This window comes from Talpa occidentalis, unplaced genomic scaffold (genome assembly GCF_014898055.3).
Source record: "Talpa occidentalis isolate TD23 unplaced genomic scaffold, MPIMG_talOcc4v2.1 talOcc4.10, whole genome shotgun sequence".
NCBI lineage: Eukaryota > Metazoa > Chordata > Mammalia > Eulipotyphla > Talpidae > Talpa > Talpa occidentalis.
In genome coordinates this window covers 54,915,870-54,938,442 of record NW_023600993.1, presented here as the reverse complement: position 1 = coordinate 54,938,442, position 22,573 = coordinate 54,915,870, and the positions used below count along the sequence as shown (strand labels likewise).

The 22,573-nt window shown below is 50.0% G+C and overlaps 2 protein-coding genes across 2 annotated transcripts in view; one reads left to right on the top strand and one right to left on the bottom strand.

Annotated features, from left to right (window-relative positions):
- Nucleotides 1-2,922: 2,922 nt before the first annotated feature.
- YKT6 (YKT6 v-SNARE homolog) lies at nt 2,923-14,467 on the bottom strand. Its single transcript, XM_037492960.2, has 7 exons — nt 14,268-14,467; nt 11,656-11,738; nt 9,628-9,728; nt 8,565-8,669; nt 8,202-8,267; nt 6,109-6,210; nt 2,923-5,281 (listed from the first exon to the last, which is right to left on the bottom strand). The coding sequence occupies exons 1-7, from the start codon at nt 14,369-14,371 to the stop codon at nt 5,246-5,248; spliced, it is 597 nt and encodes a 198-aa protein (XP_037348857.1). The 5' UTR covers nt 14,372-14,467; the 3' UTR covers nt 2,923-5,245.
- A 4,788-nt stretch (nt 14,468-19,255) lies between these two features.
- GCK (glucokinase) overlaps nt 19,256-22,573 on the top strand; it is a 35,319-nt gene continuing 32,001 nt past the window's right edge. The window contains exon 1 of the mRNA XM_037520789.2: nt 19,256-19,279. Coding sequence (XP_037376686.1) covers nt 19,256-19,279 — 24 coding nt within the window. The remainder of the gene's footprint in view (nt 19,280-22,573) is intronic.

Here is a 22,573-nt window from a genome sequence, read left to right as displayed (position 1 = left end):
GGCGTCTGCATCCTCCCTGCCATGCATGGCTCGCTGTCAGGAGTGTCAGGTGTTGTCTGGGAAGGAAGCTGTGGGGTGCCTGCTCGTGACTGTCCCTCCTGCTTCTCTTCCCTTCCTCCCCGTGAAGGAGGGGTGTCGGTTCCCTTCCATGCCCGGTGTCCCCAGGCTCCCGCAGGCCCAGGGCTCCAGCTCTGGTCCTTCCAGGGTCAGGGAGGTGCAAAGGGGGGCATGCCTTAGTTCCAGACCTGGTGCCTGGCAGGAGATGCGCCAAGAGGACATGTTTAGCTGCAGCCCTGGCGGGGGGACATCCCCGGGGCTGGCCTCCCTTCTATTTGGAGAGCTTCTCCCTTTATGCCCGCCCCCTCGCCCCCCGCCGTGTGCCCACAGAGGTGTGTGGGCCTGAGTCTCTCGGGCTCTGAACTTGGAAGTACAGGGGTCAAATGGCAGGCAGTGGCTGTGGGGGTGGGGCTGGGTAACACCGGGGTCCAGGCGGGTGTTGGCTGAAGTGGCAGTGACTTGGAGTCTGGGCCTGGAGTGGAAGGGTGGGGAGCACCCAAGGGCAACTGGAGGGGAGGACTATGCTGGGCTGAGAGGGCAGGGCAGGTCTGATGCGGCTAGACCTCATGGAGGCTGCAGGGACCAGCGGTGGGGAGAAGGTGGGCTGGGTCACCCTGGGGACCCCCGTGTGCTGGTGGGAACTGTAGCGAGGCTGTGGGAGTGGTCAAATGGCAGCAGAGAGAGCCCTGGGCATTTGGCCAGAGGGAGGGTGGGGCTGAAACTGGCCTGTTGGGTTATAGTTGGGGGGTGTGGTCAGGGCCCATGACCTCAGAGGTTCAGGGCCCTCCCACCCCAAAACCCGCCCCCTTCAGTTCACGTTGTTTCAACACATTTTCTTTATCTTGCCCCACAAATCAAACCAAGGGAGGGGCATGGAGTGGGGACAGGACACAGGATGCTGATCTCCAACGGGACTGTCCATCGACAGACACACAGAGTGGACACTCACCTGCCCACCACCAACTGTACTCAGTACAGCTGTCCCCACCCGTGGACACAGGGTAAACATCCGACAGGGCTCACCATGGACAGCGTGGGGCCTGGCCACCCTCACCTCCTGGGGCTTCTTCCCCCTCCTACCCACCTGTCATTTCCACGGACCTGCCTGTCTGGGATAATTTGGGGATTTTTTCTGGGGGATAGTTCTTTTGCATGACCTCTCCTGAGCAAGCCACACCCGCTCTTCTAGCTAGATGTCTGCGGTGTGGCTGTGGTGGCGGCCCGCCCTGCAGAGGGCCGGCTGCCTGCGGTGCTGGCCGGCCTCTCCTCTTCTCTTTTTGCTGAGTTTCATTGTCTTTTCTTTCTGAGCCTTGTAAGTGTACAAAAATTATTTTGTTCTGTCTCGGGAAACTGCAAATAAAAGATAACAGGACAAACTTCTCTGAGTGAACTGGGTGCTTTATGCAATGCCCGTTACCTCCATAATCCCCCCTCTGATGAGTGGGCCTGAACTGGCTCAGGCTGCAGAAGTCCCAGACCATGTGCCTTTGTGGGGCCCCTTTGTGGGGCCCCTCTGTGTAATAACAGGTCACAGCTCTGCCAGCTGCCCCCACCCCCGCTGCCTGCAGTTCTCTGTCTGCCCCACCAGCCTCTGAGCCTCCAAGCCCCCAACCTCTTCTCTAGTCACCCCCGTGGCCTCCAAAGATGAGGCTAAGAGGGGAGCTCTAGGTGAGGAGCCCCAGAAGCACATTCCACTGTTCTTTTGTCTCCCCCTCCATCTGTCCAATTCAGTCTCCATGTTACATTCACCATGTGGCCACGGATGCCTGAAACGTGCAGTACGCATAGCTACCCAGGGCCTGCTCTTGCAGGCCACATGCAGAATTGTGCTGACACTGCCATCAGGTGCTGTGGCTGCTGGGGTGGCAGGACAACACGGCAGATGGTGACTGGCAACTCAGGTCGGAGAGGCTCCCAAAGGAACCCAGAGGTGTGGGGGCAGGGGGCAGGCACAAAGTCCCCAGATGCTCTGAGGACAGGGCAGGGGGGAGAGGAGCAGGGCCTGGGCCAGCCCTCTGCAGCTTGGCCCTGGCATGGGAGCCAACCCCTTCCCTGTGATGCCCCTGCCCAGGATTTCCTGTCCTCAACCCTTCCTCCACTGTCTGTGTCATGTCCCTGTGGCATGTCCCTCAGGAAGGACATGTCACTTAGTGACACTGTACCCCTATAATGTAGACACAAAGCCTATGCTGAGTTGGCAATGATGGCATGGCTACACATTCAGGCCAGTGGGGGAGAACTGCTCTGTCCTGCTGGCCCTTCTGCAGGCCTCCATTTTCCTCCTAGCAGCCCTGGACAGCTCTGTGGTACCCAAGATGTACCTTTAAATGGAGATGTGTGGCCCCCACATGCCTGATCCCCAGGACCTACCACCGCTGCCCATCTGTGCCTTAAGGCTTGTGCTTTCCTGGGATAGAAATATAGTCTTCAAGACATCTTAGCCATTGAACATGCCCATTCTGTTGGTCCACGTGACATCTGACCAGACAGGGTCCAGGAGGCCCACTGGTTATCTTGGTCCTCTGAGGGTAGGACAGGATCCCTCTCCAGATTTAGCACCTGGTTGCAGATACCTCCACGTGGACCAGGAGGCCCTCAGTGTAGGTTTTTGGTCTCATGGTCTCTGGCAGGTGTGCACAGGTGAGCAGGCAGGAGGAAGAGTTGCGCCGGGGAGATTCTAGGACAGTGGCCATGAGCAGCAGTGTCTATCCCCGGCACAGTATCTAGGGCTCCGCTCAGTTATCAGTCGTAATCTGAGGAGCTTTTCCAGGCCAGGCCACCCTCTTGAACACACTGCAGTCTTGCGCCACCCTCCTGCTGTGGATCCCAAGTTGAGGTGGGGTGCCGCTCCAGGCCGGTGCATGTGGTAGACACGGCACACAGGGCTGAGGTCCTGGCCCTTCTCCACCCCAGCCCCCCTTGCAGTATCAACACACAGGCAGAGGGAAGTCACTTTAAAAGGCATCTACTTTATACAAAGCTCCGTGGCCTTGGGTAACCTAGCAGGCCCTTCAAGCAGGAAGTCGGTACACGTGGTATAGTCAGAAATCCCAAAGTCGCTTCCAATTTTGAGTCACAAGTACAGGCTGAAAGCAAAGCCCTGGCTGCAATGGAACAGGCAATAGTCTGCAAATGACCAGTTTACTGGGTTGTTCTTCACATTCTGGATCAGACTGCTGGGTCCAGGGAGCAGAGGTGGCCTCTCAGGCTTCCCGCCAAGTCTACCTGATTGGGCCTGTGGCTCGGAGGCTGTCACGCAGCTGCCCCGGGCAGGTGTCTTAGTTGCAACTTGGATCACAGCACAAGACCCAGAGAGCGGGACTTCTCGATTACAGGGCTCCCTCACCTGGTCCCTGCTAGAAGTTCTGAGAAAAAGGTTACAACTTGATCCTGGAGGGCTAAGGTATGCTCTCTCCTGGGATACCCCAAATCCTGCAGCTGCGAGAAACCCTGAGGTCCAAACAAAACACAGGGCCATTTTGAAATTTCAGAAGACAACTTTATCCAGACAGGAAACTCAAACAGAACAGAGAAAAGTTAGGCAGCAGTTATTAAAATACGCTCTTTGCCAGATGACTTAACAATGCAACAGGAGCAGGGTCAGTGCCCGTGCAGGGCCTGAGCCAACACCCTCATATTGCCCAGTGGGGGACATGAGAGTCTCATTCCCTTCCCCACCAAGTCCGTACCTTTACTCCCTACCCCCACAGCATCAATCCTAAGGGGAGGTCACTGCCACCTGGGTTGTCAGCAAGCGGGGTGAGCCCGGGCTTTCTGGGGTATCTACGGCAGTAGGAAAATTACATGGGCAGGCTGCTTTAGGTATAGGCCAAAGTTCTTTGGTCAGCAGAGCCCAGATAAAAAGGGCATCTGCCAGGTAAACCTGTTAGAGGCGGAGTCCTTGGAAGTCATGCAGATCCCACCTTCTGGCCCAAGCAGGGGAATTCAGGCCTGTGGGACCTTCTCAGGCAGGGCAAGTGCCCTACCCCCATGGATAAGCCCACATAGGTTGATGCCATCCTGGGAGGGCTTCTGTGGGGATGGAATCTCGGGGCACGTCTTGAGCTTATGTCCTCAGGAAGCACAGCAGGGCACCAAGAGGTGGTTTAGATGATGGCAGTAGGACCCCCAAGGAACCAGGCAGGCCAAGAGGGACCAGAACCTCTTAGGCATCCTCTGGGCAGCTCTGTGTCTACTTCCAGGGCTGGACCAGATTACAGGCCTCATGCTTCTTGGGGCCAGCTCAGCAGTGCTCCTGCTGGGGGGCTGGGCTCAGACCACAGGGAGTCCTACTTAGTACCCAGTAATGGCTACAGAAAAGGCCCAGTTGTAAAGACATACAGGCCCTGGTAGCTGCCAAGACAGCCTTGATGCCAGAGAGGCAAATGGAAAGTAGCTGTGAGACCACAACACACATTGCCGTGTCCAGATGTTCATAGTTAAACTGCAAGACAGGGTTGGGACCCTTTTCCCCGTGCTCAAACACCTCCCAGGCACCTTTGTGGGACTGGGTGTTGGGCACTGTCCTCAGCAGGAAGCTCCCCTTAGCAGGGATGCAAACAACCCTTTCAGAATTTGTGAAGCCCAGTGACCATGTCCTCCCATCACAGGTCTTGGCCCTGAACTGCTGGTCTGGTCCTGGCTCAACCCTCATCCTCTCAATGGCCAGGAAGTGGCTTTTCCAAGAGAACCAAGTCTTCCTTCAAGGTCTGCCCCATACTATCCCAGTAATCAGACTCCCCTGCCACCTCCCTGTCCCCCTTACTGGAGTGTTAATACAGTTAATGTACAAATAAAACCCAAAGGCATACTGAGGATCAATAAAGAGTAGGCTCTGCCCTCCCGGGGCACTGCACAGTTAGGGGCACACAGGCCTTCCGGGGGTTAGCTGAGAATGAGCCGTTCAGCATCTACAGGGGTCACTGAGAATTTATGGTTTCATTTGGCCCAAAAATACACCTTTGGGGGCCTCAAATTATCTTTCAAAAAAGTACTAGACATATGAATTTGAACGTTTCCCCACCCCCAGATCCCTTCCACCACCCCTGGGTTCCTCCCAGGAGATCCAAAGTGAAAAATGAGTCTGTTCCACTCCGGTCTTTCCACAGCTGGCTCTGCTTCTCTGGGGGCTGCAGTTCTGATGTGAATGACAGTGATGTTCCAGCACAGAGACCTCAGCTGGCTGCGGTCACATGATCGCACAGCAGGAGTTTTGTTTCCGGGCCTTGAAAAAGAAAAAAAAAAAAAAAAAAAGGAGCTGAAGAGGTGGACTTCAGAAACCCTCCCACCCCTGCACAGACAGTAGATGGGCCCCACTGAGTCAGAGCAATTGCAATCATGAAGGAGAGAGAGGGACAGAAAAACTACTCTCATATCCTTAAGTCCTCTGAGAAAGCAATGTAGAAGCAGTTCGTACCTGAAAGATAATTTTGTCAACACCCTAATAATGCTATCCATGAGTGGGTAAAATTCCTGCTCTTAGGTAAGGCACAAAGACACAAAAATGTTAACGGGACTGGCTGGGTACCTTAACCTGACCCCGTACAATGACCCCCGCCTGGGGTAGCGTTTCTTGCTGAGGATGTCTTCGAGACCGTATCCGTCCCCACTTGGTTGATAGGGAGCCTGCTACCTTCTCTCTTCTTTCTTCCTGGTCCCATTCTCGCTAACTCCACGGGCCATCACCGCCCTCCAAGGCTCATATAAGAGCAAACTGCGAGATACTTCTGCCAAAGGGAAAGCACTAGAGGCATAAGAACCCCTTTGAAAGGCTAAGCTGCTGATGTTGCAGTGACACGCACCTAACTACTCCTAGGCAGCAGGAATAAGGGTCAACCTCTGGAGACAGAACCTGAACTAGTCTTGTCTTTCTGGGAGCAGTAGCCTGGAGGAGGGGTGGTATGTGAGGGTGCACTGCACAGTTAGGGTCAAGTCTGCTGCTGCTGACTGGGCACTTACCTGCACAGAACATTACAAGAAACATTCTAGTTTAGCAGAGAGTATCACAGAAACATCTGTTGTCCGAAAGGGCGCCCAGGGGCTAGGACTCACCGTTTTGTAGAAGGCTTTAGACTGTGTTCCCAGCACTTCAGATTTGGACACTAGGTCATCGAGCTTCTCACCTCGCTCCAACAAAGATTCCATGGTGTTGTGCTGGACAAAAGGAGAAAGGAAAGAAATCTTTGGACTGGTCACCAAGCGAGCTGACCAAAGTGGTTTAGATAACCACACTCGGAGACAGACTGCTTACAGCTGTATTTACACACACATATTCCTACTGGGCAGAAGGCTTCCCACTTCCTAAGAGAACTGTGTCAAACGTCATGACTACCAACTCTCCAGAGCATCTGTGCATTTGGGAAGTCTGAGCACACCTCAGGCCCTTTGAAGGGGTGAGGGGATGGAGGCTCTCGGCTCTGCTGCCAGGACTATTAGGAAGCAGCTGGCTTGCTTCCTCCCTGTACAGCCATTGCCAGAGTAGCTGCAAGGCCTCGTGAGAACAAGTAGGAGGAACTTAAGTATGCATATGTGAAATGGCGCAGGATGAGAAGTGAGCAAAACCATCCTCTACTGCTTCACACATCTGAACAACTCAGATCTCTAATATAGAAAGTTAACTAGACTAAGACAGAAATGGGATGAGGGAGTATGACCAATAATTCAGCTACAACAGGGCTGGTGACTGAGACCAATCTGCTCTCTGCAGTGGAGGGAAGGGCAGTGTGTGGGTGTCCCCAGGCTCAGAGTCTCAAGCAGCAGAAGGAAGAGACAGGGTTTAGGAAACGTGGAGAATTGTGTTACAAATGATAGGTGCCTGAACTGTCACATCTAACTTTCACGCCAAAGCCTCAAAACCATTCTTCAGGCATGGGTCCACAAGACTTTCTATGGAGTGCAGGTGCCTGGGTCCACCTCGGACCTGATGCCTGGTGTTCAGAGTGAAGGTGATCGGGAAGCAAAGGGATCAGTTAGAGGCAGAGGCCACTAGGACCAAATCTGAGGGGAAAATAGATGCTTTTGATGTGCCAAACAGAGCTCAGCATTAAAAAACAAACAAACAAACAAAAAAAAGTTGAAACAACAGTTATAAAGCAGGAGATTTCAGTAAGAATGCAGGGTTCCCACGCTTTTAAAACAGGACCCGGGGGCCTCCCTGGTGGCGCTGGCGGTTGAGAGCCACACTATGAAGCTGTCTACAGCCTCTGCAGCGCGGGTTTGATCCTGGCCGGTCGGCGAGAATCCCACATGGCGCAGATGTCTCCTGTCTCGCCCGCTGCTTCCCGCAGCAGTGTATTTCGTCAGTCTGCCTGTTCTGTTCCCCGCTCTGTCTCTGGTGAATCCTCTCACCCTCCTGTGCATCTGGCCTGTACCCCGGTTCTTGTATAAATAAAATAAAATCTTTGAAAAAATATATATAAAAATAGGACCTTCTGGGGCTTCCCTGGTGGCACAAGGAATTAAGACACAGCACTATGAAGCTACTGCAGCCCCTGCAGCACGAGTTCGATCCCAGACCAGGGAGGTGACCCACATGGAGAAGCAGACCACTCCTGTCTCGCTCGCTACTCCCCTCAGCAGTTTATTTCAGTCAATCTGTCTATTCTGTTCCCCACACCATCTCTGGTGAATCCTCTCACCCTCCACACCTCTGGCCTGTGCCCTAGTTCTTGAATGCATAAATAAATCTTAAAAATAAATAAATAAATACAACAGGACCTCTTGACCTATGGGCCTGAATTCAAGTTATGTGCATATGCTCAGTCTGCCTCTTCTACCCAGGCCTAGAAGGGAGATGCCTGCTGGGCTCCGAGACAAACTGAAGGAGGCACGATGACAGAGTTTCAACCTTTCAAACCCCGCCACTGCCTAGACGGGGTGGCAGGAGGGGAACCAAGGGTCACATCAGCTCCCAGGCTGGTCCCTGCACAACGGGTGCGTTAATAAGGTGGGGTCAGGAGGTGCAGATCAGGAGTTGCCTGAGTTTGGCTTGAGGCCTCTGATGCACAGGGAGTGGGGACAATCACCATTTTCAGAGACGGGCTTCCTGTATGATTCACACAGGCACTGACTCTGTGCATGCCTGGCTGCTGGCAAGTCTTTTTGCCCCTCAGTTTTGGCATTTGCTCTCCCACCTTCTTGCTTACCAGAATGATTTTGGTCTCATCTAGTTCAGCCTGCACTTTAGTCATGGGGTCAGCTTCTCGGGGGTTCTAGGTAAGAATCAAAAATAAGGGTAACGTCAGGACAGAAGTGACCATCTGAAAAGTTAAAAACTGGGCAAGAGGACACACTTTCACAAGTTAAAAACCACAGACTGTTCAAACACATGTCAGAGAAGCAAAAGTCTGCCTCAGAGCAGAGATTTCAGGTTTTGATGCAGCTCCTCACATTTATCAAAGGGACACCAACACCAATGCTATCTGGAAGTCACCCAGAGTCATAGGTATTTTCTGTTTCATGTGGTTCTGGGTCACAAGGTCTCCACACAAGGTTTCTTTATACTCTACCTGGTATTTACTAAGGTGATAGCCCAGGGCTTCATAGTTGATGTTAGCAGGGTTTCCATCTGGCCAATCTATCCTGTTAACCTGCGTGGTGAATTCATCTAGTACCTGTAAGACAAAGTAGCTCATAACACCTCACCTTCCATAGATACCTTCCACAGAAACAGGGATGACTCAAAAGCCTCACACCTAAGAAGCTCTCAGGCCCTTAGGGCCCAAGAAGGAGGGAAAGGAAGACAACTAATGCCACAGGTAAAATGTAGGCTCGAGTTCCTCCTTTTCAAGTAACTTGGAAATTAAAAATGAAGTATGCTCAGTTTGAGATGACCCTCACCTAGTAAATGATTAAAAAAATTAGGATTTTAAACTGCAGATTTCCAACTTTATTAGGTTATGCTTTTCCAGGAAAAAGGGTCATGGCCCTATTTTTCCAAAGGCAATTCTTTAAAAATGGGATTTAAATCCTTTGAATTGAAGCAACCAATGGATTTCATGCGCTTATCAGTGTGTTACTGCTCTAGGGGTCAAGGTGTGGTCAATGTCGTTTCGGAGTCTGCATCAGCACCATGTGAAGAAATTGAAGAACAACACAGAAGTCCTAAGTGTCATGGTGGGGGGACCTGGGTGTGTAAGAGGATGGCCTGACAAAAGGGAGAGGGATCACAGAGCACGGGGCCACAGAGCATGGAGTCTGAGCCTGAGAGTCATGACTACTGAGGGCAGAGGCAGGAAGAGTGGTGACTAGAGGAGTGAAGCGGTGAGACCAAAGTCGGCCCTTACCCAGGCCCACCCCGGGAGAGATGCTGTGACTCAGGCAGACAGCAGAATCAATAGTGGCACTAGGGACACTAGTCTGGACACCGGTTGGATGAGGGTGGAAATCAGCACCAGAAGGCACCTGCGGGGGGATGTTAAGACTGTTTCTCAGTTTAGGCTGAGGAGAAAAGCTGAAAATGGGTTGATATGGGACACACTATTTCATCCTTTACACCTTGAGCACTGTCATCACTCCTGGCCCTGGTTTATACCAGTCATCAACTCTGGTCCAGTCAAACCACAAACTCACCTTTTCCAACAAGGTAAAAGCCACCCGGGATGGATATTCACTGTCAGCAATGACCACTCCTGCGAGACTGTCATTTCGCACATAGACATGGCACAGGTATTCTAAGGAGATAAAGAGGCCAGACACACAAAGGATAACAGGAGGGCCTTACGTTAACTTATCAAATCAGTCAAAACATCACAATGCCGGGCCCCTGCCTTTTGGATCAATGAAGTCACACTGAGCAATGTTTGTGGACAGGTCCTGTAGACAGCTCAGTGGAACTCACCTAGAATGGTGCACAGAAGGGCTCTATAGTCCGCTTGGCCTGACACCTGCTTTTGGACAAGTAAATGCCCAGAGGCCTAGTGTGCAAAGCCAGGGTCTAAAGGAGTTGCCAAAGGTGCAGAAAACACATCCCAGACAATATGGCCATAGTGCCTTCCAAGTCACACCACTAAGCTCTAGGTCAGACAGGCTGTGTCTTGAAGAGCTGCAGCCCTCAGGGGCTCTGCTCTGTTCCAAGGCAAGGGAACCCTGGACAAACTAAGTAGCCTCTACTGAGAGTGGCCAAAGTCAAGAAATCACCTCTCAGGGTCTCAGGCTTCCTTATTACAGCAACCCTGCCCAGCCTGCTTCATTTTGTGGAGGACCATAGTAGTGGTGGAAGGTAAAGAGGGAGAAAGAAGGCACACATAGGAAGAAAAAAAATTAGCTACTGCTAGAATTGCTGTGTACCTCTCTATAGGTACAGTCTGTATAAGGGTTTATGCAGAGTATTCACAATCCACAGGATTAATTTTCATCTCTTTGAAAGTCACTCTATCAAATCATCACTGTATCTAGCCATACTCCCAAAGTAAAAGGAATGTAAGGATAAAGGTATCCTTATATCTTAAGATATTCCCAAGGTAAAAGGAACAGCTGAAGAATATAAACTTTAAGCAGTCCTTAAGACTGCTGCCCAAAAGGTTCCACTGCTAACAGACAAGGAGAGAGGGAACCGTGAGCCCCTGAAATCTGAAAAGGATAGAGATAAATGATAACAGGGACAAGGAGGAAGATTAGGGGATCATCACAAACACACTCCAGATTTTGTATAATTCCCATAGAAGATTCAAATGTGGGGGTCAAAGTACATACACTCCATTGAACCTGAGATGAAAAGTGACCTCTGCACTCATATAGTAAGGAGTCGCTGCTTCTTGGTTTCATTCCTTTCCCTCCCAACCTCAATAACAAATACTCTGTAGATCAACACAATTACAGATAATTACAAATCACCACAAGCATTCAAACCACATCTGCTGCTTCCACCCACTTCAGTATCTGAGAAAATGTCTTCAAGTAATATAGCTGGGAAGGCAGACATAGGAAAACTGAGAATACTTAATTGTCCGTGAACAAATTGCACTTGTGGGCTGTGAACACCACAGAGATCCCACAAAGAATACACACACTCAACATAGCCAGCACAGCAACTGATATTTACATCACTGATACAGTCCTTCCACGTTATACGACCCAAGGTCAGCACAAAGTGCAATGGTTCCTTTTCTGTACAATAAAATTCATATACACCTTTCAGATGTGTCTTTATTACAACTGCTTAAAAATTCTTACAGGAAACCTGAACTATGAAGATGGAGAAGTAACAGTCAAGAAGAAAACATAATGAGTTTTCAGATTTCTAGTTAAAAACCTAAGGAGTACAGAATGCAGTATTACCTCAACAGGGCTAGCCGGAAATCCTTACTTGAGAGGTCTACAACTCTGGAGGAGAAAGAAGATACAACAGAAGGATGCTTATTGCTCCAAGAGAGTCTTAAGTAAGTCCAAACTTTGAGTGTGACTTTATCCAGGCAGCTTAGACATCAATGGTGAGCACAGAATTTTATGTAAATAGAAAAAGGAGGGGAGAGAAAGCTGGCGAAGCACAGGGTTCTGGAAGCCCTCTCCATGGTGAGCAGAGAGCTCATGCTGAGAGCTGCAGGCTGCCTAAGGTGTGATGGGGGGTAGCACAACTCACAAGTTGCCAGGTCCTCTTACCTTGTTCTTTGACAGAAGCTCTGCTGCCTTTCGCTGAGCGCTCCACAATCAGCTGACTTGTGAAGGTCATGAATTCCTGAACACTAAGAAACACAACACATGTTACCTAGTCCCATTGCCTCGTACCCAATATGATGCAGAGTGCTCTCTGAGTATCCACAGTAAGGAGACACTGCTTCCTGGTTTCATTCCTTTCCCTCCCAACCTCAATAACAAACACTCTGTAGATCAACGCAAATGCAAATAATTACAAATCACCACAACCCTTCAAATCACATTTGTTGGTTTCACCCACTTTTGGGTAATTTTCTACATTTCGGTCAGAGTATGATTTGGGAAACTGTAGAGACAGAAGCCAGGTCCTGTTCCTGAGCTTCACTAACTTCCAAGAAGCAAGATAAATAAACTGCATTAGAAAAGCAGTGGTAAAAACTTCAGCAGAAGTTTTGGCTGTGGCCACACAGTGAATACTGAAATACCACACACACCTGCAGTGAATGCTGACTCTGCCAGAGAACAGAGCCTCGGGTCTGCAGGGCACTTGGAGGGAATGGAAAGCAACAGCTCAGCCAAGACAAGAATGTGGGAAATGGCTTGTACAAAGGCTGAAAGTGAGAAAGAGATTCATGGGCCCGTCATAAAGATCTGGACAGAAAGGACAGTCACAGGTGACACAACAGTGCAGTCAGAGGAAAAGAGGCCAATAAGAAACCTCTGACTGGGAATGCCACAAACAGCATCAGAGCAGGATGGAGTCCAGAAGAGGGCTCTAGCAGATGTGCAAGCTTTGACACCACACTGAGTGTCATGCAGAAGAACAGAGCCTCAGGTCTGCAGGGTACTTGGAGGGATGGAGACCCTCCTCCCCCCAACTCTGAAATGAACTTCCCTGCTGGGATCCCATCTCCACTGCTTACAAGATGGGTGACTTCAGGTACTACCTGTACTGTGCCTTAGCTATAAGAGCAAGATTTGTTGTGACCATTAAATGAATTAATATGGTAAAGCTTAGCACAACACCTGGTACATAGTATTACTTGCTACTATAATCTTGAGAGTGTTATGATTAAAACAGTCCCTTAGAAGTCTCAGGATAAGAAATCCTTGCAGTAAAACTAAAAAGAAATGAGCTTAGAGTAGAACTGTAACTAGACAAAGGAAGAACTACATTCACTGAAAAAGTCTTCTACAAGGGTTAGAGAAGCCAGGAAACCATGCAAAGGTTTTAAGCTTGGAATCTGGTAATCATGGGGCAGAAGTGAAAAGGACAGAAGTGAAAAGGACAGAAGGACAGAAGTGAAAGGACAGAAGTGAAAAGACCTTATGAGAAAATCACTGCGCTCAGTTGGAGTGTATTATTTTCAGAGACACTAGTAGAGGTCCCTATAACAGTGCAGTTGTGTGAATCATCTGAAACTGGTATGGCATCCCAAATCAGTGAGGTAAAGTCCTACAGTGAAACTGGAAAAGAAAAAGAATCACAGCCAATCTGGCACCAAAAGTCCCACCAGAGAAGAGCTACTATCACAGAACAGAGAATAGGGCCAAGACAAAGAAAGCTAAGCAGCAAGATCAAGAAGGATGCGAAAGCAGCAGAAAGTTTCGACAAAATAAGAACAGAAATTGTTTTTAGATCCTGACAGCAAGTCACTCTCATCAAGAACAAAACAGTAGCACTGAAGTAGTGAAAACAATCGAGTGGCAAATTCCACCAGAGATGGACTTGTAGACGCACTGTAGGGTCCTTTTCCTTTTGTGTCTGAATCACTGTACCACTCCCACAGGGGCTGGAAGTGTCTGTGGTAATTCTCATACATTCTTGCAATTAAAGTGCCCCATGGGAAAAAGTAAAGCTTGCAAGCCTTACAAATCCCAAGCTTCATCCCAAATCTTCAGTGTTTTGTATCACTAGTGGCCAATTATAAGAAGCATACAATTTGGGTTTGAGTCTTGGCTGGATGTGGTATAACTTCTTGGACCTCAGTGATTTCATCCATATAAAAGGGAGAGTATATCAATATCTCTCTTACTAAATAGTTGGAGAATCCCACCAAGTAATATAATCGTGACTCTCAAGGTATGCACCCGAGATGCCTGGGTAACATTCACTGGACGTGTGTGTGTGTTCCAGTTACGTGTGTGTGTCGGAAACTGCACTTTTACAAAGCCTACTTACAATTTTCATACGACAGGTATTTGAAAAAGAGTATGAAGGCATAGCCTAGAATAGTGTAAGCCTTTTTACGAGAGAAAGGGGAATGAGTCCTCAGTTACAGCCAACAGACGGAGGAAGAGCCCAAGCCTGGCTCCAGTACGGAAGGCTAAGTGGATTCCGGGGCCTCTTCCAATTACGGGCTTCAGTTGGCCCCTACCTCAGGGTCCCCAGACCTTTGGTCCTCCCAAAGCTCGCCTCCTGGACCTCGGAACTCCCCAGGCCCCGACCCAGGTCTCCCTCTACCGTCCCTGACCCGGGGCCTCTCCCGGCCTCTGGTCTCCGCCAACCCTACCCTCCGCCACCCCCGGGCCTCCGCAGACCCCGAGCTCCCCGACCCTGCCCGATCCCGAGGCCTCCCCAACCGGAACCATGGAACCGCCCACCTGGGTTCGCTCACCTGGACCTCTGGAAGAAGCTGAAGGAGGACACATCGTACGCGGCTTTGAGCAGCACCGCCTTGTTCTCGCCTTTGTAGAGGACGCTGAGGCTGTACAGCTTCATGGCGCCGCGTCCTCGGGTACACCGCCCGCCGCGGGCCCCGCTGGCAGCAGCAGCACAGTCACCGCCCCTCGGCTGCTGACGGGGCCAACGCCGCCTTCCTTCTGGCTCGGCGTCCACTTCCGGTTCCGGTTTGGGGCCTCAGCCCGAAGACTAACGGAGGTTTTCGTGCCCCGGATGAAGAGGGGAGGAACCGGAAATACGCAACGAGGGGCGGGGCGCCAGGCAACGCATTTGTGTGAGCCCAGCCCCGGTTCCGCCCCCGGGGCGGTCCTGGCTCTGCTGCCGCTTCCGGGCGCGTCCCGCCCCCTCCCCGCGGTCCTGAGGGCTCAGGTCCCTGTCGCCCGTCGCCCCTCTCTGAGCGACAGGAGCCACAGCAACGTCCATACACCTGCTCTATAAACGCTAAACAAGGAGCTTTGGTTTATGGGAAATACCTTTGTGGGAAGTGTTTTTTAAATGAAATATTTTGTGTGAAAGGCAAGGACTTCCCTTGTAGGCTCCTTGGGGGTATGAAAGCTTGCCTCGTGTCTCCAGACGATTCCTCACGTGCCCCTCCACACCTTCCCTTGATAGTGTGGGAGGCAATCCCTGCTTGTACAGGATCCCTCAGCACAAGCCTGCCTACCCCTGTAAAAAAAGCCCACTAAGCACTGATTTAGGCAACAAACTGCTGACCTCCAAAGAGAAATAGAACTGCCTCACCTCAAAAGGGGCAGCAATTCTCCACACTGAGGGAGCAATTTGGCGCACAATGACTTGGATGGCCTCATTTTCTTGGTGGAAGCAATACTTTGTCAAGGGATGGGGCTAAACAAGGCACAGTTCCCTAACGGTACCACATCCTGCCCATTTCTTGTTCATTAAATGGCATCATGTAATCAGAATGGGTTTTACAGAACACACACATAAATGAACTTTCACATAAAAGAATTTTAGTCTTTGGAAATTGGCAGTAAGTCTACACAGTCATTATTTAGAAGCAGTCTGATCTGAGATGATGGGAAAGAGATGATATATTTGAAAAATCAACAGCAGTACTCTAAACATTACTCTAAATCAAGGCTTCTCAACCTTAGCATTATTGACATCATCCAACAGTTGGAAAACTCTGTTGTGGGGGGCTGTCCCTTGCATCAAAGGCAGAAACTCAGGCCTGTACCCACTAGATGTCAGTAGCATCTCACCTGTCACATAGCAACCCAAAATATCTCTGGACATGACCAATGTGCCTGGGGGAGTGATGGTTTAAGAGACCCATTGATTTAAATATTTCTCTGACTTAAAGAAGTTCCTTCTACCTGCCTTTTCCCTCAGCGCCTACCTTTCCAACCTCTTCCCTGAGTATTTCCCAGTGCAGAAGGTGGAAAGAGCTTTTCCACATCCCTCCATTTGGATATTAAACCTCAAGAAGAGATATCAGGGCCTCCCTGGTGGCGCAGCGGTTGAGCACTGGGCTGAAGGCCACCGGGCCGCCAGGCGAGTGTCCCACATGGCAGCAACAGACCTCTTCTGCCGTGCTCGCTGCGCCCCTCAGCAGTGTGCTTCATTGGTCTGCCTGTTCTGCTCCCTGCTCTGGCTCTGGTGAGTTCTCTCACCGCCCCCTACCCCCACCCCATGCTTCTGACTGTACCCAGTGCTTGTATAAATAAATAAATAAATAAATAAATAAATAAATAAATAAATAAATCTTTAAAAAAACAAAAAAAAAGACGAGATATCAGTCAACGCCAGTCACCCAACCACAAATGTAGGCATACTAGCCCGCCATTGGGTTCACATGATGACAGAACAACCCATCCCAGCTGTGCTGATACAGTCAACCTGTAGAGGATGGATGTGGGGGCTGTTTTTGAAGAAAACCCCTGGAGTCACTAAAAGTTGTGCAAAAAGACTGGAGAGCAGTGTTTGGTTGGAATTGATTTAAATGGATTCACTTGACACATAGTAGTAGTTGTCCTGAAGTTTCCCTTACACCAAGCACTTTCCATGTTTTGCCTCATTTAATCCTTCTTACAGACATGGAAACAGATTCAGATGAAGTAAGATGTCAATACCAAGACAGAACGAGCTGTCTCACAGCCCAGCTCTACTCCCGGCTGCTTTCCCCCATTCTCAATACTTGCTCAGCTGCCATTGCCCAAGGAAGCCTCACTTATGGCTGCAAACTCCCCAGCCTTATTTATCTTACTGAAAAGGAACACTCATCTTCCACTCCATCACCCCAAATATCAACCAGATTGGATTTCGTTCTGGCACTGCAATAAACTATAAAAGTAAACAACTTGCTAACCTCTCTGAGACTCTCTCTTGACCCTCCCCTCTTAACACCCCCTCTCCCTTCCTGCCCACTCATTCTTTCATCTGTAAAATGAAAAATATCCTTTCCATAGGCATGTTGCTGGGAATAAGACAAGTTCCAGTCACAGTAGATGTTTAACAAGTAACAACAAAGATGATTACGTGTATAGTCATTATTAGTAACAAAAAGGAGGTGAGATCATCTTTTTTTCTTTTCCCTTAAGGTTTGATACTTTTCTGTAAAGACTCTGAGTAGTTTCTCATAAGCCTTGGTCCTCAGTTCCCAAAAGATCCCAAAGTGTACCTTTTAGCTCAGACTAGCTGCAGTTCCAGAATTGGCTTCATGGCATGCCTTTATGGCATGCCTGCAAGGTGACCAGAGCAGAGCTATTCTTATATAACAGAGAAAGAAAACAATGGAATACAGCATTACAAGTCAGTGGGGAAAGGCTAGACTACCAGCAAGTATTAGACTCCTATCTCATACCACACACAAAATGGATTCCAGAAGGACTAAAGTATTGAACATTAAAAAGGGGAAAAAATTAGAAAGAAATATGGCAGAATATTTTTACAGATTGGGGGTTGTAAGTATTATTTTAACAAGTGTGACTATCAAAAGTAGAAATCAAAAATTGACATTTATAAGAAGTACATACTGCTATGTGATGAAAGACATTATTAACCAAGTCATAAATTTAGCAACCGATTTGGGGAGATATTATAGCTATTTGGAAAAGGATTAATGATATGATAGATGGAAAATAAAAATATACAAATTGTTAGGTAAAAGACAATTCAGTAATAAAAGTTAAATAATACAAAAAATCATTTTTAGAAAAAGAAGTACAAATTACCATTAAATTTAGAAAAAGGTGTCTAGCATTTTGCAATTCTAACAATGAGATGTCAGATCAGCAAACAATTATAAAAATTTCTCATCTCAAGGATTGGCTGACATACAGTCAAACTCTTAATGTTGTGGAAGGATAATAAATTGATTTGAGGAGGATAATAAACCACTTGAGGAGGCAATGTGGTCCTAGCTACCCAAATGTAAGATGTGCACAACATTTGACTTCCAAGTCAGCATCTAGGAGCCGTCCAGAAGAAACACAGGCAATTGAAATACAAAGATTTGTATCAGAGAAGAAGTAAAACTGCCAAGATGACCATCAATAGGAAACTGGTTTTTAAAATGCTGCATCACTTCTATCAGGAGAGGTTTCACTGGCCACTCCTACACCCTCTCCTGGATCTCTGCCCTCGTTGGTCTGTGCTACACTGTTCAAGATAGCAGACACACTGACCACTTATAATGTGCCCTGTCCCAACTGAGAATGTGCTCTATACAGCAGACATCAGAGTTTTAAGCCAAAAACACCTATTGGGATCCTCTGTGGTCTCCCACATTTTCCTCCCTGGGCTAGCAGCAGAGTCAGCTCCAGCACCATAGCTTCCTCCCACTCCATCTCCAGGGTTTTCCTCCTGCTGGTGTGAGTGGGTATGAGTGGGCATGAATGGGAGTGGGTGGGTGTGCATGCATCGGAGCTGGGGAATTACCTGAGTGGGGAAGGGGCGGATCCTAGCCCCAGCCTCTGTTCTGATTGGGCCCACCATTCCAATTCAGGTTTCAAGAAGATAAGCAAGGAAAGCGATAACAAAACTCACTGGTGGTCTGGGCTTGCGTGGCAGTGCTGGTTGTTCAAGCCCAGATGGCAATGCTGGTGACCAAGTAGCCTCTTCCCTTACCTCTCTGGTTCTCAGACTCACAGGGGCCTCTGCTCCTTAAGGCTGAGGCTGGGAGACCCTGTGACCCAGCCCTGTGACAGGTGGCAAAGTCTGCAGTGACCAGGTGATTGGGCTGTCGCTATGGTGATGGGGATGGAACCTTTTGCCATCAGCTCCAGTTTTCTGCATGGCAGCTCTAATGACAGGATGGTCAGCCCTGCTGAGGCCAGAGAGCATGAGCGCAGAGGCCCTGTTCCTGGTTGCCATAGCAGCCACAGGCCCTCTCTCCAGCTCAGAAGGCCCTGGCAGAAGTCCCCACTCCACACCTGGTCAGAGCAGGAAGTGTTGAGCAGTGACTGAGCCATGGAGAAACAGGTTGGGATGTGAGAGCAACACAGTCACCTGTGGCCTAATTATTCAAAAGCTGTCTCCACACCAGGGGAGAGGACCTTTTCTGCTGAGTCTGTCTAAGAACACTGCCCTCACAGCTCAGCTCAGCTGGAGAGAAGGCTGACCAACACCGAGGACGCGCCTCAGAACCCAGCGATGGTCCTGCTCCTACGACGCCCTGCCTGACACGTCCTTAGCAGGGAAGGGTTCCAGGTGTGGTCCAGAAGAGAAGGATTTCCAGCTTTCAGGAGAACAATGAAAAGGAAGAAACTGTAATTGAATCTCAAGCCAGAAAACAGCTGGAAGGTGGACCTTAGTCTCCCAGGTCCTGGGCTGGCTGTGACCCTTGGTTGGGAGAAGCCTTGGGATATTGCTGCTTCAGAAAACTTTTGGGGAACGCTGAGGGGGTCCCAGCTCACTTGGGCTGGGTTGGCTGCTGTACAAATGCTGGATGACAGAGCCAGGATGGAGAGCGCCAAGAAGGAAAAGGTAGTTTGCTGCCTCACTGGGTTTTCTAGGAAGTGTTTATTGTGTGTTCCCAACGTTTGGTGGTTTGTTTATCAGGGGCAAGCATTTGTGCCTCAGGATTTGCTTTTATGCATAGGCCCTTTAAGGAAGAGGTGCTGAGGTGAATTGTGGGACACTAACTTTCTTGGCAGAAGATCCGTCTTCCTAGCAGACTGGTCCCTCTCCCCACTGCTTCAGATTCAGCCCTGTGACCTTGAAGTTAGGTCTGGGAAGTGGCCTCTGTTGGTAGAGAGTCTGGGGAGTTAGAGCTGCAGCTAAGGTGCTTGAGGGCATAGGGTCTTATGGGCAGAACCAGCTGCTTAGCCTTGAGACAACACAGGCATCATGATAGGTCCAGCAGCCCACCGTGCCTACAGGAGCCTCTTCTAAGGAACTGAGGGCCCTTGTTCCTGGCAATCAGCAGAGAGCAGCTACTTTTTTACATCAAAAAAAAGAAGAAAGGAAAAATTTATGTATCCTATGAGCATCCTGTTGTCAGAGCAGTGAGCAAAGACACTGGGCTGGGTCAGGGCACACAGGAGAGCACACCAGTGGGGTTGGAGTGGAGAAGAACAGGAGGCCCAGGGCCTAGTCCTTTTCCAGGGTTTTCCTCCTTGTACATCTTTCCTTCGTCTGTGAAATGACAAGGTCAGCATAAATACTGGTCTGGTCTTCTGGCAGAGCTAATGGTGATAGGAGGAAAACAACCAGCCTAAACCAGGGGTCCCTGAGCCTCAGGCAACCAGATGGGCGAAGGCTATAACTGAGTTCTGTGTCTGTCACTGGGGTTTTGACAGGCATTTGGATGAGAATTCCTGTCTATAGGAGCTGTGTGGGGCTGCCTGGGCAGAAAGGAGCCATAGCAGAAAGAAGCCACAGCAGAAAGGCTTGGCAACAGTGAAAGGTGGGGCCTGTGGCTTGCTGTGGAGAATCAGCACTTTCTCCAACTGGGAAGAGACGGCACTCTGGCACACATGCTTGTGTGCATGTGTGTGCATGTGTATACCAAATCACTCAGTAAAGGCCTAGCAGTGCTATTCCTCAGCTCGCTGCATTCTCTGGCTTATGCAGGAGCCTGCTGCCTACTGCTGAGCATGCACTCTCAGACTCAGGCTGGCCCACACCCCTTCCCCTTTGTCCCAGGGATTCTGTGCTCTACATGATAAACCATTTCAGTTCCAAGGTGCGGGTTGTTGGTCCCAATCCAGAAACCTGTGCTAGCTCCCAATCTCTCTTTCTCTCTCTCTCTCTCTCTCTCTCTCTCTCTCTGTCTCTCTCTCTCTGTGTGTGTGTGTGTTTATGTGTCTGACACCCCTGTCAGGAATGAGAATAGAGGGAGAAACCACCTCTAGCATATACTTGGAGGGGGCACTAAGTTGAATAATATGCATTTAAGACAAATACTGCAATACAAATTCTATAGAATCAAAATCAATGCAAAGATTTATAATGAACAAAACCCTGGGAATTGCTATCCTTCCCCCAAGCCAGCTTTGGCTCAGCGCAGTGAGCAACACTTTAAAGTTGTCCCCAACAGGTCAGCTGGCTGTATCCACTGCAGACTCCAGGAGGAAAGCACTCTAGTTGATTTGGTGGGAGCCGAAGCTGCTGGTTTCTCTCCCCAACTTCTCCCCTGACTATTCTAACTCTGGTTCTCACCTGTTACCATGTCTCTGTGCAGGCGCGTGTGGCCACCATTTTCAGGGGGTTCCCTATGTGGATATCAGCTCCTACACAGTTTCTAGAGTTTCCTGGGGGAGGCTTGCTCCTCCTGCCATCCCTGTGCCCCTCCAGCCTTAGGCTGTCCAGTGCTCCACCAGGACTGATCCATCCCGCCGGCATGAAGCTCCATCTCTCCATGGGGCCACTTCTGGGTGGCCTGAAACTGAGCCCTGGGAATCCCCTCAGAAGTTCCTGGCCTCCACTTCCTCTCTCATCTGTGGCCCCTCTGCTGGCCCAGAACCCTGCAGGAAAGATGGGGCGTGATAGCAATACAGTTAGCTGAGTAGATTTGGGGAGTGCTTTTCAGGATGAACCCGGGGAAGGTGACACTTGGGGTGTTATAGTCTGCTCTGGCTGCCCTAGCAAAATACCACAGATTCAGCAACTTAACCAGTTCTGGAGACTGGAAGTCTGAGATCAGGGTGCCAGCATTGTTTGATAGTTGGGTTCTGGTGAGAGCCCTGTTCCCTGTTTACTGACTCTGCCTTCCCACTGTTTGCAAAGGGGGAGAGAGAGGGTGGGCATGAGAGAGGGAGGGGAAAGGAAGGGAGGCAGCACATTCTGGGCTCTTCCTCTCATGGGAACTCCATCCTCATAACCTCTTCTAACCCTAATCACCTCCCAAAGGTCCTACCTCCCAATATCATCACTCTGAGGGCTAGAGATTTGACATATAAATTGGGGGGGGGGCACAATTCAGAGCATAACAGGGAGCCAGCCTGGGAGAAAATACGTCCCTGTTCATCGCCACCACCCCCCTCCCACCCCTCAGCAACCCCATTGAAGGAGAGGCTCAGAAATGGAACAAAGTTGCATCCCTCTGGCAGGCCCCCCAGTTTCCCTTGCGGGACTTGTCACAGTTGTTTCTGGGCCCCAGCAGGAGACACCCCCACCCCTCCCGCTGTGTGGAGACAGCCTGCTGCTATCTCTTGACAGATGTTCAGGATCAAAGCCCCAGGTAGCTCCCAAGCAGGTGTGCTGGGAGCTGAGCCAGTGCAGAGGGCTCCTTTGAGTAGGGAGATGAAACTCCTTATGGGCAGGGCACTGAGTTGATCAGATGTGGCTTTGGCTAGTGTGGGGCTGGGCTGCGCCTGCCCACTAGTGGGCCCCTCTCACTGAGGAGCTGCTGACTCTGAGGTCATGCTCTAGCCTCACTGTCCCCACTCTAGAGGGCAGAAATCCATGAGGGGTCTGGCAGGTGATGAGAGCAGAGGCTGCCACACAGCTGCCTGTATCTGGGCCTCTGGTCCGGAAAGAGCACTAAAATTCCTAGCATGTCCCTGTGGAGGCGTTGGTGTCAGAGGCACCTCAAGGGCAGGAGCAGGCCAAGGAGACCCAGCAGTGAGATGCAACAGCCTTAACAAGATCCCAACCCGGCTGAGCCCAGCCTGCCTCCTGCCTCAGACCCAGAAGGCAGAATGGCAATGAAGAGAGGAACAAAATGCTCTTGGCCTCCTTCCTGCTTTTCTGCAGAACTGCCCCGAAGCCATTGTGAGGCAAGAGACATTAGCATTGTCTTACAGGAAGGCCCTTCCAGGGAAGGTTCTGGCCCTC

What these genes read in the sequence shown, in the direction of transcription:
- YKT6 (XM_037492960.2), bottom strand. Translation starts at nt 14,371, where the DNA reads ATGAAGCTGTACAGCCTCAGCGTCCTCTACAAAGGCGAGAACAAGGCG. An exon ending in ATCACCTTAGTAAATACCAG is followed by an intron (nt 8,268 to 8,564) that starts GTAGAGTATAAA and finishes ATTCTTACCTAG; the next exon opens with AACCCCCGAGAAGCTGACCC. An exon ending in ATGAGACCAAAATCATTCTG is followed by an intron (nt 6,211 to 8,201) that starts GTAAGCAAGAAG and finishes CCTTTTGTCCAG; the next exon opens with CACAACACCATGGAATCTTT.